General features: G+C 37.6%; 3 protein-coding genes and 1 long non-coding RNA gene across 4 annotated transcripts; 1 reads left to right on the top strand and 3 right to left on the bottom strand.

The window, feature by feature from the left end:
* Window positions 1-21: 21 nt before the first annotated feature.
* On the bottom strand, window positions 22-2,890 carry LOC108831722 (probable receptor-like protein kinase At5g24010). The gene has a single exon (XM_018605246.2). It carries the CDS (start codon window positions 2,868-2,870, stop codon window positions 228-230), a length of 2,643 nt encoding a protein of 880 aa, XP_018460748.2. The 5' UTR covers window positions 2,871-2,890; the 3' UTR covers window positions 22-227.
* A 2,961-nt stretch (window positions 2,891-5,851) lies between these two features.
* Window positions 5,852-8,315, top strand: LOC108831720 (uncharacterized). Its single transcript, XM_018605245.2, has 6 exons — window positions 5,852-6,140; window positions 6,237-6,463; window positions 6,872-6,982; window positions 7,118-7,276; window positions 7,503-7,744; window positions 7,806-8,315. The coding sequence occupies exons 1-6, from the start codon at window positions 5,863-5,865 to the stop codon at window positions 8,127-8,129; spliced, it is 1,341 nt and encodes a 446-aa protein (XP_018460747.1). The 5' UTR covers window positions 5,852-5,862; the 3' UTR covers window positions 8,130-8,315.
* A 134-nt stretch (window positions 8,316-8,449) lies between these two features.
* On the bottom strand, window positions 8,450-14,268 carry LOC130503099 (alpha-humulene/(-)-(E)-beta-caryophyllene synthase-like). The gene is made up of 9 exons (XM_056997747.1): window positions 14,099-14,268; window positions 13,697-13,979; window positions 13,359-13,591; window positions 12,949-12,977; window positions 10,317-10,430; window positions 10,019-10,237; window positions 9,773-9,911; window positions 9,389-9,637; window positions 8,450-9,022 (listed from the first exon to the last, which is right to left on the bottom strand). The coding sequence occupies exons 1-9, from the start codon at window positions 14,189-14,191 to the stop codon at window positions 8,732-8,734; spliced, it is 1,650 nt and encodes a 549-aa protein (XP_056853727.1). The 5' UTR covers window positions 14,192-14,268; the 3' UTR covers window positions 8,450-8,731.
* On the bottom strand, window positions 10,925-11,584 carry LOC108838383 (uncharacterized). The gene is made up of 2 exons (XR_008940641.1): window positions 11,374-11,584; window positions 10,925-11,266 (listed from the first exon to the last, which is right to left on the bottom strand). It is a non-coding gene; the product is annotated as an uncharacterized LOC108838383 (long non-coding RNA).
* Window positions 14,269-14,679: the final 411 nt, after the last annotated feature.

Below are 14,679 nucleotides of genomic sequence, written 5' to 3'. Positions count from 1 at the left end.
AACCAAACAACACAATTAATATGACGGTTATTCCTGGTTTTGCTTCATCCGTACGTATTACAAAAATGAACCATACATTCAACACAAGAGAGACTCTACGACTACAAGTTATACAAACCGAATTATACCGCACACAAACCAAATCTGAGATATACCGGTAGACCATTTTAGTTTCCCGGTTTATGTATTTGACTATAAACACTCTATAAAAGCAGTGACTTGTTTTATTATCTGCCAGCGTTGTTCAAGAGCTGAGAGAACACTTGGCTACTATCGATTATACCCGAAGTTCCATCTCCACTCTCCCTCTCCGTGTTCGAGTCACTAGACAAACCTTGCCTTGCCGTCGTCCTCGAGCCAGTAACATCTCCACAAGCTTCTTCAGCGTTCTCCAACGGTCCAGATACTTGAAGCTGAAGCACGTGTTCTAAGTTCCACAGAACATCACCTATGGTCGGTCTATCCACACCGTAATCCGCACAGCATTTCTCCGCAGTTTCCGCAAACTTCTTCAAGGAACACGGTTTGATCTGATCAGCAATGTTCGGATCAACTATCTGGTCCAGCATTCCTTTCTTTTGCCACTCAATAGCCCACTCTGCTAAGTTCACTTGCTCCCTCACGAGCAACGGGTCAACAGCTGGTCTAGCGCAGAGAACTTCGAATAAGACGACTCCAAACGAATAAACATCGGACTTATCAGTGAGCTGTTGTCTCCTGAAGTACTCAGGATCGAGATAACCGAAGCTTCCTTTCACCCCCGTGCTCACGTGAGTCTCATCGAGACAAGGACCGGATCTCGACAGTCCGAAGTCTGCAACTTTGGCTACGTAGTTGTTATCCAGCAAGATGTTGGTGGACTTTATATCACGGTGGATGATTCCTTGAGAAGAACCGGTGTGGAGGTAATGAAGACCTCTCGCCGCACCAATGCAGACTTCGAGCCGTTGTTTCCATGACAAAGGAGGGTTGGTGGAACCGTATAAGTGGCTCTTGAGCGGTCCTTTGTCCATGTACTCGTAAACAAGGATCATCTCAGACTGTTCCTCGCAGTATCCAACAAGCGAAACGAGATGCCGATGACGGATCTTAGAGAGGATTGTTATCTCGGATAGAAACTCCGGTAAGCCTTGTCTCGAACCGGGGACGCCTCTCTTGACAGCTACTTTGGTGTTGTCCTTGAGAGAGCCTTTAAAGACCATCCCGAATCCTCCAACTCCGATCACTAAACTCTTGTCGAAGTTATTGGTTCCGGACTGTATCTCAGCGAAAGAGATCCTCAGAGTCTGGTAGCCGTTAGAGCTAACGGTTCCTTCGGTTGTTCTACTGATGGAACTGTTTCTGAACCTCCTCAGAGGCGTCCACCCGGTGCTCTCTGACCTCTTGGTTCTGCTCTTCTTCTTCTTGGGTCTACAGAAACACAAACAGCACAAGACGAGGAGTGACAAAAGCACAAGACTCCCCAACACCGAGCCAGCAACGATCCACACAACGTTCTTCTTTCCATACCCAACTTTAGAACTCACAGGACTCACAATCCTCATGATCTCAACTCCGTTCAGTATAGCATTAACCCTCGCCGGGTTGCTGAGATCAGACGGTCCAACGCTTACCCTCACCATCCCATCCCGGTCAGACTCAGCAACAAAGTCGACATAAAACGGAGACGCAAGCACATGGAAGCTCAACGCAGAGAGATCAACATCTCTATACGCCAAAAAATCATTGATAAAGACATTGAAGTAGAGCTGGTTAAGCGAGGTGCTAACGATATCGCAGAAATGCAAACGAACCAAATGAAGAACTCTTCTCGAATTCGAACCAACAGGGAACTCCCAGCTGATGTTAAACCGGGCCTGAAGCTCCTGGTTATCACGGTTCATCTCCTGCGCAGTCATATAGACATTATCAGGAGCAATCTCCCTCGTCGCGCCACCGCTCTGATAGTTCGGAGAGTGAGTGGTCCAAGCACGCTTCGCAGCTCCTTTGAGGAGGAGATAATCGTCGTCGACGAGCCAAGTCCTCCAGAGGGAATCGTTGAACGGAGTTAGCTTCGAACCACCGACGTTGATTCTGTGAACTGTCTCGAGGACTTGGGAGGATAAGTTGCTGAATATTTGAGCGGAGTTTGGGACCACGCGCTTGGTGCCTTGATCGATTATGTAATCTTTAGGAGCTGAGAAGACTTCGACAGCGCTGACGAAGGCAAAGGTGGAAGCTTTGGAGGGGAGGAAGGAGATCTCGAGAACAGGGGAATCGATTTTGAGTATGAACTCTTTCACTACGACGACGGAGGAGGTGGGGGTGAAGGTTGTTAGGAGGGAGAATCCGTTAACGGAGACGGAGAATTTGGCTGAGTTTAAGTTAAAGGCGGGAGCTTTGAAAGGCGCGAAGTGGAGACGGATGAAGTGAGTGCCTTTGGTGGTGAGGTGGAGTTTGTACGCGGGAGATTGGGGTGATGATGATCCGCCGGGGAAGACGCGGGCGGTGTGGTATAGGACGGGGGAATTTGGAGGTGGGTTTTGGTCGGAGAGGGAGATGGATCGGTCGGCGGAGAGAAAGGTGGAGGCTTGGTTTGTGGAGTCGCCGAGGAAGGAGCGGGTGGAGAAGAAGGAGGCGTTGGTGTTGGCGCCGCAGTTGAGGAGGTAGTTGTCGGGTGGAGTGAAGGCAGCGGAGGAGAGGTGGGGGAGAGAGAAGAAGGAGAAGATAAGGGTGAGGATTGGATTTACTGGAAACGCCATTGGAGATGATGATAGCTTTGAGAGGAGAAGAGAAGATGGAAGAGGAAATAGAGAGTGCGTATTCGCTGGCGCTTTTCTGTAGTTTCCACTAATGTCAGTGAATAAAAAAGAAAGTGTGTTGAGAATCATTAAGCTGCGAGTTTTGTCAACTACAATGGGAAACCAAAACAATAACTAGCTTAACAAGCTTTTTGTTTTTTTTTGTTTTCGGTGGCTATCGTATTCAAAAAGTGTTGCTTTTTCAAATAATTGAGTTTACTGTTTAGGTAAAAGATTAAGGAAGAAAGCTTTAGCTAACCACTCTTATACGCTATCATAAGTAAGATTATGACTCAGTGAGAAAAAAAAAGGGTAAGATTATGACTGGGTTTTCACTTTTCACCATGCAGTTAATGGGCTTGGACTGAGATAGTGAAGATAACGAAGGCTAGCTATTTGAAGTATTCTTCTTAGGAGGATCCATCTTTTTCTCAAATTATAGAAAACAAGATGTCAGAATTACATGAGAGCAATAAATCATGACTCAAATCGATGATCATCGGGTAATGTTGATTTTATTTTAATCTGCTGACTCATAATCATCGTTACGTTTTCCAAATATGTTTCTCTTGTTTATGTCTTGTTCTGATTTGTGATGTTTCTTTCTTTTCATTAGGTCACCATCTTAGCTCTGAATTTATTATGTTTGATGTCTTTGTTTTGTTTAGCTATCGTCCATCGTTTTATTTGTTTTGTATATGTCTAATTCTTTGTTTATGTCATTTGTCAACGCAACTGAGGTCATTAACGAGTGATATTGGGTAATTGACTTTATCGTCTAGATGTTACTGATGTTGATACACATCTCAAACTTGTACGAGTTGTCCTTCACGAGCAAAAATAACCCTATTTTTGCTTTAATGTAGATATTATAATCAGTTAAAAACTTAAACGTTACCATTTATAGAGTTTAGTCTTACTAAATTTGATAAGTATAGGTTTATAGGAGAAATTGCTATTGACATAGTAATTTTTCACTTTATAAACTAAGAATCTGTCAACTACCACTCATAATGGTTACAACAAAACCAATAAAAGTCAAAATTTATTCAAGAAATTTATTCGGGAAATTGGCGCGTTAACACTACGCGCCCCCAATTTTCCTCTCTAACCCTAAGGCTCGCGACTCCGCCAATTTAGCTCCGCTAGCCTCTCCGGTGCCTCTCGGCGCTGTGAGAGGGCCATTGCCGACCCCGTCATATCCAAACTACCTCTCCGGTGTGGGTTCCGTTGGTGAAAGGTTTCGTTGCTGGTCGTCGTACACGTTTCTGCAGATTCGTTTACAGTTCGTGTGCAAGGTGAGTTTGATTTAAGTCTTGGCTCCTTTAGCGACTGGGCCGGCTCTCTGAATCTCTCCTCCGCCGGCGAGCATGTCTCCTCTTCCGACATCTAGGTTACCCTGCCGGCTTGGTTACCAAACGTCGCTTTTGGCCATATCGCTCCAAGGTTACCCGGGTGTGCTCCGCCTGAGCTAGAGGTCTCGGGACCTCAGACTCTGATGTGAATTTGTTTCCATAGAGTCAAGATTAGGCGTTCTTTGCTAGTTTAATCGAGTATGGCAGTGGAGATTCTTAGTTTTCTTGTAGTTTTGGGCTGTACTTTGCGACTGGAGGAGGTAGTAAGACCCGGGAGGTGGTGATGCTGCTCCTTTCTCTTAACCGGCTTAGAGGACGAGTGCGGTTAGCTCGGATTTTGAGGTGGGTCCTTGAGCGGGCTTGTCTCTGTTTCTATAAGGAAGGTAATTATTCAGGCAGCCGGATGAAACAGCTTCCTGTTCGTGTCGTGCTCTCGATCTCTTGTCTTCTGGGTCTCTCCATCCTTGCCTATATCGGTTTGATCTCCCACCTGACTTATCAAGATTATATCGTTCCTTGTTGTCCTGTTCGCTTCCAAGCAGAACGGCTTCAGTGTCGATTGTGTTTGATTACATGTTTTTTAGACTTTTTTGCCGTGTAATCAAGTTTAAAGGTCATACAGTTTGTTTTAAACATCTTGTAAACCTAAACATTCATTTTCATAATGATATTTACCATTTAGCAAAAAAAAACAAAACCAATAAAGAACCATGAACAAGAAAAGAGTAGTGTAATGTTGATTATTTAAGAAAGCATGTGGTAGCTGAAAGACGTAACATCGGCAACAAATTTGCTGAGATATGACACAAACGCCGAGTAGTCCATCATCAAAAACGTAACGCATCAGAGAGCACATCAATGTGCTTGGTTATAATATCTTCTTTAAGGTAGTTTATAAAGATTTTATTACCATCTTTCTAGTTATTTGGTGGGTGTATATCATATATCCATATGTTACAATGTCCCTTAGATTAATTGGAGAAATCAATGCAAATCATATATAAACCTGGACCCGGATCGAAAGGTGGTCGCACCAAGTTAATCGTCAATGAATCAGGTGGATAAAAACCGAAATTATTTATAATTTACTATTATTTTTTTAGTTTAATCTTTTGAATCATTGTAATATTACAAATAAATTATATATTTTTATTACATTCAGTTTTTTTGTAAATAATTATAATAAGTATTTAAAATCAAAATGTAATTTTATATTTGATTTAAAAATATTTATATTTGATTTATATTTTAATTTTATTTCATAATTATTTCTTATTTAAAATTCAATAACTAAAATTTTGCTATGTTTAAAATTTTGACTGAAGTGTTTAGATTTAATTATATTTGGTCTAATCATATTAATTTATAATTCAAATGTTCCGGTTTAATTACTGGTTGTCTTAAAAACATTATGCAAGTTGTTAATCTATTGATAGAGATGTTAAAGTAGATCGTAATCCTTGGGTTATGTTCAAATCGCCTAGTTGGTCCGGTTAAAATTTAGTTTTAGTGAAATATAAAGATTATGAATAACTTGAAATACAAATGTTTTTTTTTAAACATTACCGATGTAGTCTCTCTTTAGTCTTTATAGACAAGTTCAACTCCATCTTCCTCTTTATTGGGCCTAAATGATCCACCGAACCTGATCCACAGGCCTTGGAATAAAAAATCTAAACTTTATAAACTGGACTCCTAACTGTATCCAACGGTTCTGCTTCCAATCAATGGCACTTCTTACATTCACACGTGTGTCGCTAAATCCACTGTCACCACCAGCATCATCACTGCACCACGTGTCGCCTTCCCGCCACAACTTATCGTTGATTCCCCTCCGCCGGAACAAATCGCCGGGAACGCTCCAGTCGCAGTTTCCTCAACCTCCGCGTCACGTCTCACCTCGGCGTGTGGAGGTCTCCTCGCAACTGCGACTCCCTCTGATATCTCCAACCGATCACTGGGGTCAATGGGCGGCTCTCTTCGCCGCCGGCGCCTTCGGCGTCTGGTAAAATCATCTCAAACTGTTGACTTCCGAGTTACTGTCTTTTAGGTTTTTATCGATTACTGATTCGGTTTCTGAGGTTTTACCGACTTCTCGAAGGTCGGAGAAGACGAAGATGGGGAGTATGGTGAGCGGGGCGTTGACCAGCACGTTGCTTGGGCTCGCCGCGAGCAACTTGGGGATCTTACCGTTCGAGACGACGTCGTATTCGTTCTTCATGGAGTTCCTCTTGCCGCATACGATTCCGTTGCTGTTGTTTAGAGCTGATCTCCGTCGTATTATCCGATCCACTGGGTCACTCCTCCTCGCTTTCTTAATTGGGTCTGGTAAGATGATTTCATCTTTGATATGTAAAGTAAAGGTCATGACTTTGGATTAGCTTAGGTGTTTGAGAAAACAGAGTGGTGTGTAAAGGTTGCTCCTTTATGAAGCTACATTGTGATTTGAGTGTCTGAGAAACAGAGTGTTGTGTAAAGGTTGCTCCTTTATGAAGCTAGATTGTGTGATTGAGTGTTTTGAGAAAAAGAATGTTGTTTAAAGGTTGCTCCTTTATGAAGCTAGATTGTGATTTGAGTGTTTGAGAAAACAGAGTAGTGTGTAAAGGTTGCTCCTTTATGAAGCTAGATTGTGATTTGAGTGTTTGAGAAACAGAGTGTTGTTCATTTATGAAGCTGCATTGTCTATTATGATGGTGTGATTAGTGGGTTTTTTAATATGTAGTTGGTGCGTGGCAGTGGCGACGGTTGTGGGGACTGTGGTGGCTTTTCTGCTTGTACCGATGAGATCACTCGGTCCGGATAATTGGAAAATAGCAGCTGCTCTTATGGGTAGCTACATTGGTGGATGTAAGTTTTCTTGAGCCTCCTCCTCATTTAGCTTCTTTTAGCTTTGTTAACACATGTTGGTACCCCAATGTTGATCTTCTCAATTAAAAAAGGTTGTATAGCTTTATTGTTGGTTCTTGTTTTTTCTCTCTGCAGCCCTTAACTTTGTTGCGATAACAGAGGCTCTGCGCATTTCTCCATCTGTTGTAGCGGCAGGGGTGGCTGTGGATAATGTCATTTGTGCTTTACACTTTATGGTGTTGTTTGCGTTAGCCTCAAAGATACCACCTGAGACCACCTCAGTATCTTCCCCTGGTAAAGTTCGTCCAAGTTGTACTAATTACTAAATAGAGCTACTTGGTTTTGTGTTCCGGTCACAACTTTACTAAATAAAGCTACTTTTAATGCGCATGTCAAATTATGTACTATTAAATATAGATTCTCAATACTTTTATAGTTTTTACATTATTCCAAAAATCATTTGTCATTCTAATATAAGCAGAAACACTTCCTACTCAAGTTCTATGTGGTCTTCTTGCAGATGCCGGGATGACTAAGGATGACAAAGCTGAGGACAAGAACAGAGTGGTTTCAACTTCAATTGCATTATCAGTTTCTTTCCTCATATGTAAAGCTGCCATTTCGATGACGGAGCTATTGAAGATCCAAGGAGGCATGCTTCCTGCTGTTACAGCCATCACCGTCCTCTTGGCTACTTCTTTCCCTGATTTCTTCAACTCTCTCGCACCTTCTGCTGAAACCATCTCTCTCGTTCTCATGCAGGTACTTCCTTCTATCCATTATAAAAACCATCTTTCGTTTCTGAATCTTTTTATCGGTTCAGGTATTTTTCACGATTCTAGGAGCTACAGGGAGTGTATGGAATGTGATCAACACTGCCCCAAGCATCTTCCTCTTTGCTGTAATTCAAGTAATGGTTCATCTTGCAATGACTTTGCTTTTGGGGAAGCTGTTCTGTATCGACATGAAGCTACTGCTTCTTGCATCAAACGCTAACATAGGAGGTCCAACGACTGCTTGTGCCATGGCGACCGCTAAAGGATGGACCTCTCTTGTCGTCCCAGGGATTCTCTCTGGGGTTTTTGGAGTCTCCACAGCAACTTTTCTTGGCATTGGATGTGGAGTTTTGGTCCTCAAACAATTATAGATCTTTGAACAGGTTTAAGATTGGTGTAACGGACATCATGCATAGAGGATTCTGAAGCCACAGGACTTTGTAAATCGTTAACTGTTATTGTCTTTTTAGTTTTGAATTTTTTTTCCCCAAAACTAGAGTTGTTCTCATACGAAAACAGTACATGTTTCAGTTTGTTTTTGGGCATTTATCTCATAATCCAAATTACTTAAAATCAGAACATTTTAATGTTATTTTTGCCTCAATATGATCATTTGACTTCAAAAATTACATCTTTTCGTAATTTCCCAGCTGAGTTATAAAAAAAAAAAAGAAAAGAAATCAACTCATGCAAATAATTATTCAAACACAAATGGATTAACCCACAAAAATACAAATAAAATAGAAATAGAAATGGATGTACTACCAGCATTACAACCACACATGGCATATTAAAAAAAACATTACAACCACACATACAATTTTATTCAAAAAAAAACACACACATACAACGGAAATACAAATGGCATATATGATATATGTTGAAGGCGACACGGTTTAAGTGTCGAGAAATTTATTTGATCATTATTTTGTGATGAATGACTCCATAGATAGGAACAATCACACTGATGTTTTTAAACGGGGATATCTTCGATGAACAAGTAGACGATGTCCTGTTTCAGGAACTCAGGGTGGGTGTAACAGTCTTGGTACCGATAGAATACATCGATGACACGGGATAGGTTAAAGATTCGCATCAAAAGAGGGAACGGGCATGAATGAGGCCTCATCAGCTCTTGGTTCATGTCCTTCCACGCATCGGAAACAAGGGTTTCTATTCCTTCCACTGCTCGTTCCTTGGAAACACCAAATTGCTTCATATAGCAGTCAATACCCGTTGCCACGTGCTCCCTTTTTTGTTCAAACTGCAAACCATAATCTATTTGTCAAATGTGTTCAATTAATAAACATTTATATACAGTTATGACTTTATAAACTCGTTGATTCTGGAATTGATTTAAATATATGTATACTAGTAAAAAGTCACATTTTTTTTATTAAGAGAACTACTACTTTTCAGTTTTCAAAAAAAATACTACTTTTATCAGGATAAAGATATTTTTTAAAGAGAAAAGAAATATTTGGTCTTGAGATTAGTAAATTTATCATTTCACATAATTAATATATAAACTTTAAACATGTATTTGTTTCAATTCGTTTTGCTTCATTTGTTTTCTTATATGTTAATTCCCGTTTGTTTAACAAAATTTGAGAAAATATTAATTGTTCACCTCGTAGCTAGAAATGTCATCTGTGAATCGACTGATTATCTCGGAAGCTACCCTAATTTTAGGGTGAGAGCTTAACCATTCAAAAGCATCAAGATTTGCGACATCTCCCATTCCCGCGAACGTCATGGCAATCAAGGGATAGTAACCGGAAGACAATATCGCATTCTCTTTATACTCGTCAAATGTAGCAGTATAATCTTCTTTCAACCACTTTGCCTCTTTCATATATCCATTCGCCGTTGTCTTTAACTGATGGTAAATAATTCAATAGGTTTATAAACAAGAAAATCTGGTGTGAATTTAACATTTAAACCAATATATATATATATGAAACAAAATGATATTGAGTATTGACGGTTGATTAATAATTCTTGCGGTCTTAACTGATTTCTTAAGATGTAAGCCACAGCCTGACCTTCCTTCGTTCTCAAGTTCCTCTTCAAGTTTGTCATAGAAATCTACCATGATACGGTACATGTACTTCATGCTCTCAGGTATCGTGTTAGGCGGAGCGGGAAGCCACCTATTAAAGCCATTTATATCATATAAGTCATAGCCATATAAGAGAATTAAAGATCTATAGTATATGGTTCAATTTGTATTTTTAATTTTTTTTTGCAAATGGAGTACTTTTCCATTGCATCTGTGAAAATCTCAAGCTCCTTCATTGTGCCATACGCATCATACGTATCATCAAGAATCGTGAATATGATTAGTGCAATAGCTGTTCTAACTCGTGCTTGAGAATATTGAGGCTCGAAATATGCGCCAAGTGACCACAAGTACGCCTCTGCTATTCGATGTCTTGTGTACGTTACTTTAGATTTGATTTTCATTTCTTCGTACCACCTGAAATGTAATGGTAAAAAAGGTCAACTTCATGTCACATATACATTTACATGCGTTTAGCAGCTCATCTCTATAGTACCTTGTTACGCAAGCAAGCTCTGTGCGATGCAACCTTTGGAGCATATTAAAATCTACCTTTGCAAACTCAAGTAAAACTGCGTCACGCTTCTCTTCGGCCTCGTAGTATGATATACACTACAAGAAAAAGTAGATATTGTGACAATATTTTTAGTCACAATGTTTAAACATTTCGTCACAAATTTTCTATTGTGACGAATATGTGACTGTTTCTTAAAGGTCACAATAAAGTCGTCACAAATTTAATTGAGTCACAAAAATGTCACAAGTATAGAGACGATTATAACAGTGTCAGTTTTGTTACAATTTGTTACGTGATAATAGTAGTAAAAAACGTCACAAAGAGTTACCCAAAATTACGTTAGTAAATACGACACAATTTGTAACATCATTCTTGTCACACATCCGTTACAATTTGTAACTAAATAATCACGTAAATATTTGTGGTAATTGTCAAATACTCACCGAATAATTTGGTTATTGTTGCGTGGGGTTTGTATTTTCTTTTTGAAAATATTTCTATTAAAAATTAATTAGAAAAGATAATTTAATTTAAAATTAAATAAAAATGATTCTTTTATAAAAACTAAATTTAAAAAGAAAAAGAAATCGTAACTAAAATATATTTTATTGATTATCGGAACCACATATTGGTTAACTGGTTACAAAAAATTAAGCTGGTATTAGATAACCAATTATAATACAAACCAAATCAAAGAAAATTAGGGTAAGACTGGTCTCCTACACCACCTCCTTTGCCTCCATCACACTACAGCAACCAAACGGCATTGGTAGATTCTCCTTCCGCCCTTGTCTACCCCGCTGTCCTTGTATTCTCCTTTATCATTGGCACTGGCTTTTTCATATCTTCCTGATGAAAGCCTCGAACAGTGTAGTCGCCAAATCTACGACGAAGTAGTGGCTCAATCTACATCCATCGGTATCCGAAATCTAACATCAAATAAAATCAAATAAACCAATCTGGAATCTGCAAAAGTAACAAATCAAAATGGAAAAGAAATGAAACGGAGAGAGATATATAAAACTCTTGTTAATACCATTTGCATTACGTACAGATCCATATAGTCGTTGAGAGGCAGTAGGCTCATGAGTTTCTAGCTTTAATGAGGGAGAAGAACATGACTGAATCTGAAACATTATAAAGAGAGAAAGAGAAATAAAAAGATGTTCTAAGGGAGAAGAAAACGAGAGAGATATAATCAAATGGAGAACTGAAAAAAAGAAAAAGAATGAAGAGGAAAGAGTTAGTGGAGGCTACACGAAATAAAAAAGAAAGAGACAAAAGAGTAAAGTAGGGTTATGAGATAACGTATATTCTCAAAACGCAGTTACAAAAAAAGAATATTCTCAAAACGTGGGATAACTAAAAAAGTTTAATACCAACACACACAAAAAAAAAAATTGGAGCCAAAACGAGTTGTAAGTATATTCTCAAAATGAAGTAGTTTTTTTTTTGTTAAAACTAGATTAATTTTGTGTAAGTATATTTAATGGTAATATGTTGGTGTAATTAATGGTGTATGAATTAAATTTTATGATAATTAAAAATAAAAAATAAAACAGAATTTAGAGTTTAGGGTATATGATTTTATGCATATGTTTAAAGTTGAAGGTTTGTTATTAGGATTGTGATTTAATTTCTATGACTAAAAGTCTAAGTTCAAGAGAAGAGTTAGGATTTAGAATTTGGAGTGAGGATATATGATTTGAAGATTGTTTTAGGGTTTGGTGTTAAGATTTATTAAATATTAAAATGTTTGTTTCTAAAAAGTATATGTAAAATTTTTAATTTCTATACATATTTTAAGAAAATAAATTGTATTAAGTCTTATATGTAAATGTTTAAAATATTTTTTATATAATTAGTGAATATATTTTGGTTATTATTTATGATTTTAACTACAATGATTTAAAGTGTCGAGGGTTAACTTTTATTATTTAGGGTTTGGGGATTTCAGTTTGAGGTTTAGATATAAAGTATGAGGTTGAGGTTTTAAAGTTATAATTGAAAATTAAAAGTTTGTATGAGCGTAAAATATTAGATTAAGTATAATATAGTAATTATAATTTATTACTTAAAGCATAAGGTTTAATCTTTATAAATTTATAGCCAGGAATTTAGGGTATTGGAGTTTAGGGTATGGTGTTTGGAGTTCTCATTATAGATTTAAGATTAATGTTTGAAAATATTAAATTTTATGTGAATTTTAAAGAATATGATTTTATAATAATGACGAAATATAGTAGTATTTTATCTCCTAATTTATGACTAAATTAAAAGTCACCACCCAGTAACAAATTGAGATGATATGATTACAAACTTCAGTCACCGTGGATGACATTATGGAGGTCACAAAATTGTATCTGTTAGAGACGAGTTTTAGTCTCGATTCCGTAACATTATTTGTGACTAAACACTTCGTCACATATTTGTAACTTTTTGTAACGTTTTTTTGTTACTTATACATTCATCACAATATTGTGACAGAATATTTACGATTTTGAGACAAAAAATAATTGGTCACTCTTTCGTAAGTAAATAGTCACAATATTGTGACAAAACTTTTTGTCATAAAATTTAGTCATAATGTTCGCATTTTTTTGTAGTGATATATTTCCTCGTTTCTATCCTTGAGATGCCCGGCCTGCTTCTTCTCTGTTGCAAGAGCTGCAGTTAATTCTAAGAGCCAAGCTTCAAGGTTTGGATCAAAAGGAAAGGTTTTCTCGGATAGGTACTCAGTCTTATAATTTGGTTGGCGCTTCATACTTACAGCTTTGGTTTCAGTACTTTCAACCATAGCTTCTTCAAGTACGTTTCATTGGAAGTGTGAGTGTTATTGCAATTTCGACTTCTGCTGTGATTGAGTTTCAAGTTGAGCTCTTTTTTGTGATTGATCCTGCTGTTACTTTTCGGATCGTTTCATTTTGTTCTTTTGCATTGTAAGACTATTTGGAAATGGTATCTAATAAGAAAAGGTAATTTAAAAAAAAAAAAAAAAAAAAAAAATATCCTTGAGATGCCTTTGTGGTAAGGATGCCTTAGGGCATTGTTGATGCGTACGGCCAGATGAGAGGGGATAGATTGAAAAGAGATTTCTTTTAAATGACAGCTTGAAAAAGCGAGAGCTTCGTCCATAATATCTTCTCCATGAGTGTTCCATTGTGAAGCTTCGTACAAGCTTAATATACCACTTGCATTTGCCACTAAGTCTCCTTTAAACTTCCCATCCCCGCCCTTGAACTTCTCAAACACATCTTGAGAGTATATAATTTAGTTGTGTTAAATGAAAATAATCCAAGTTTGCAGAGTATTTCATTGATATAGTTTACTTGAAAATAGTAAATAATTAAAATAATTACCAGCAGAAAGCTTGAACCCAAATTGCCTGAAAACTTGGAAAAGCAACCCCACAGTGTATAAATCGCATTCATCATGTCGTATCAACGGTTTAAAATCAGGACTATCAAATAAATTTCCCAATTGCTCTGTGATGTCTATCTCAAAGTGATAGGAGACACCAAGGCGACATAGAGCGTCGATGAACTTGATGTTCTCTATGGGATTCACTTTTGAAACCATAAACGATTCCTTGACAGCCTCCTTTAGAGTAATATGCTTTTCTTTTAACGAATCAGTACTCCCCTATATGGAAATGGAGGAATATGAACGCATGAGTGAATCAACTCACAATATACTGAGGATGCCAATGCATGTTATAAATGTAATGCCTTAATTTGAAAGATATGAGAGAATATACGTACAAGCTCAGACTTTGAGAAATGAGTTAAGAGATCTTCCCAAATGTTTGCTGAAAAATCAGCTAGCGGACGGTGGACTACACTCCCCATGCTCATGTTTACGTTAGCAGTCACTTGTGGTTTCAGAATGCTTTACCAAAACGAGTGAGCTCTTTACATATATATATAAGAAACTCGAAACTATTAGGAAAAAGTCATAACGCAAATTGAAAGATATATTAATTAATATATTAAAGAAAATAGAGCAATTAACTTTATCACCAATTGATTTTATATTGAAAATTCTAATTTAGCACAAATGAGAGACTGATACATGTAATACAATCCAATTTATAATCAATCAACTTAAGATTCGTGCAAATATTGCAAGAATAATGGTCAAAGAATCATCATTTTAAATAGATGTATTATATACAAAAGTCTCCCCTCAAAATTAGAAACAATTTTAATTAATATATAAAGAAATGATTTATTTTTGTCATCAATTAATTTTATATTGTAACTATTCTATTTTATTAAAATAGAAACATTATACAAAAAGAACTTTTACTTGATGTATTATTTATTATTTGTGTCTTTAGATA

The sequence above is a fragment of the Raphanus sativus genome, unplaced genomic scaffold, assembly GCF_000801105.2.
Source record: "Raphanus sativus cultivar WK10039 unplaced genomic scaffold, ASM80110v3 Scaffold0796, whole genome shotgun sequence".
Classification (NCBI taxonomy): Eukaryota; Viridiplantae; Streptophyta; class Magnoliopsida; order Brassicales; family Brassicaceae; genus Raphanus; species Raphanus sativus.
Note: the sequence above shows the minus strand (reverse complement) of the source record. Positions and strands in the feature narration are given on the sequence as shown.

Bases quoted from the DNA above. Each gene is read 5' to 3' on its own strand.
- LOC108831722 (XM_018605246.2), bottom strand. From the start codon at position 2,870: ATGATTCTCAACACACTTTCTTTTTTATTCACTGACATTAGTGGAAAC.
- LOC130503099 (XM_056997747.1), bottom strand. From the start codon at position 14,191: ATGAGCATGGGGAGTGTAGTCCACCGTCCGCTAGCTGATTTTTCAGCA. The intron at 13,980-14,098 runs GTACGTATATTC...ATTTCCATATAG, and splicing joins ATTTCTCAAAGTCTGAGCTT to GGGAGTACTGATTCGTTAAA. The intron at 9,912-10,018 runs GTACTCCATTTG...TGGCTTTAATAG, and splicing joins TTCACAGATGCAATGGAAAA to GTGGCTTCCCGCTCCGCCTA.
- LOC108831720 (XM_018605245.2), top strand. From the start codon at position 5,863: ATGGCACTTCTTACATTCACACGTGTGTCGCTAAATCCACTGTCACCA. The intron at 6,141-6,236 runs GTAAAATCATCT...GACTTCTCGAAG, and splicing joins GCCGGCGCCTTCGGCGTCTG to GTCGGAGAAGACGAAGATGG. The intron at 7,745-7,805 runs GTACTTCCTTCT...TTATCGGTTCAG, and splicing joins TCTCTCTCGTTCTCATGCAG to GTATTTTTCACGATTCTAGG.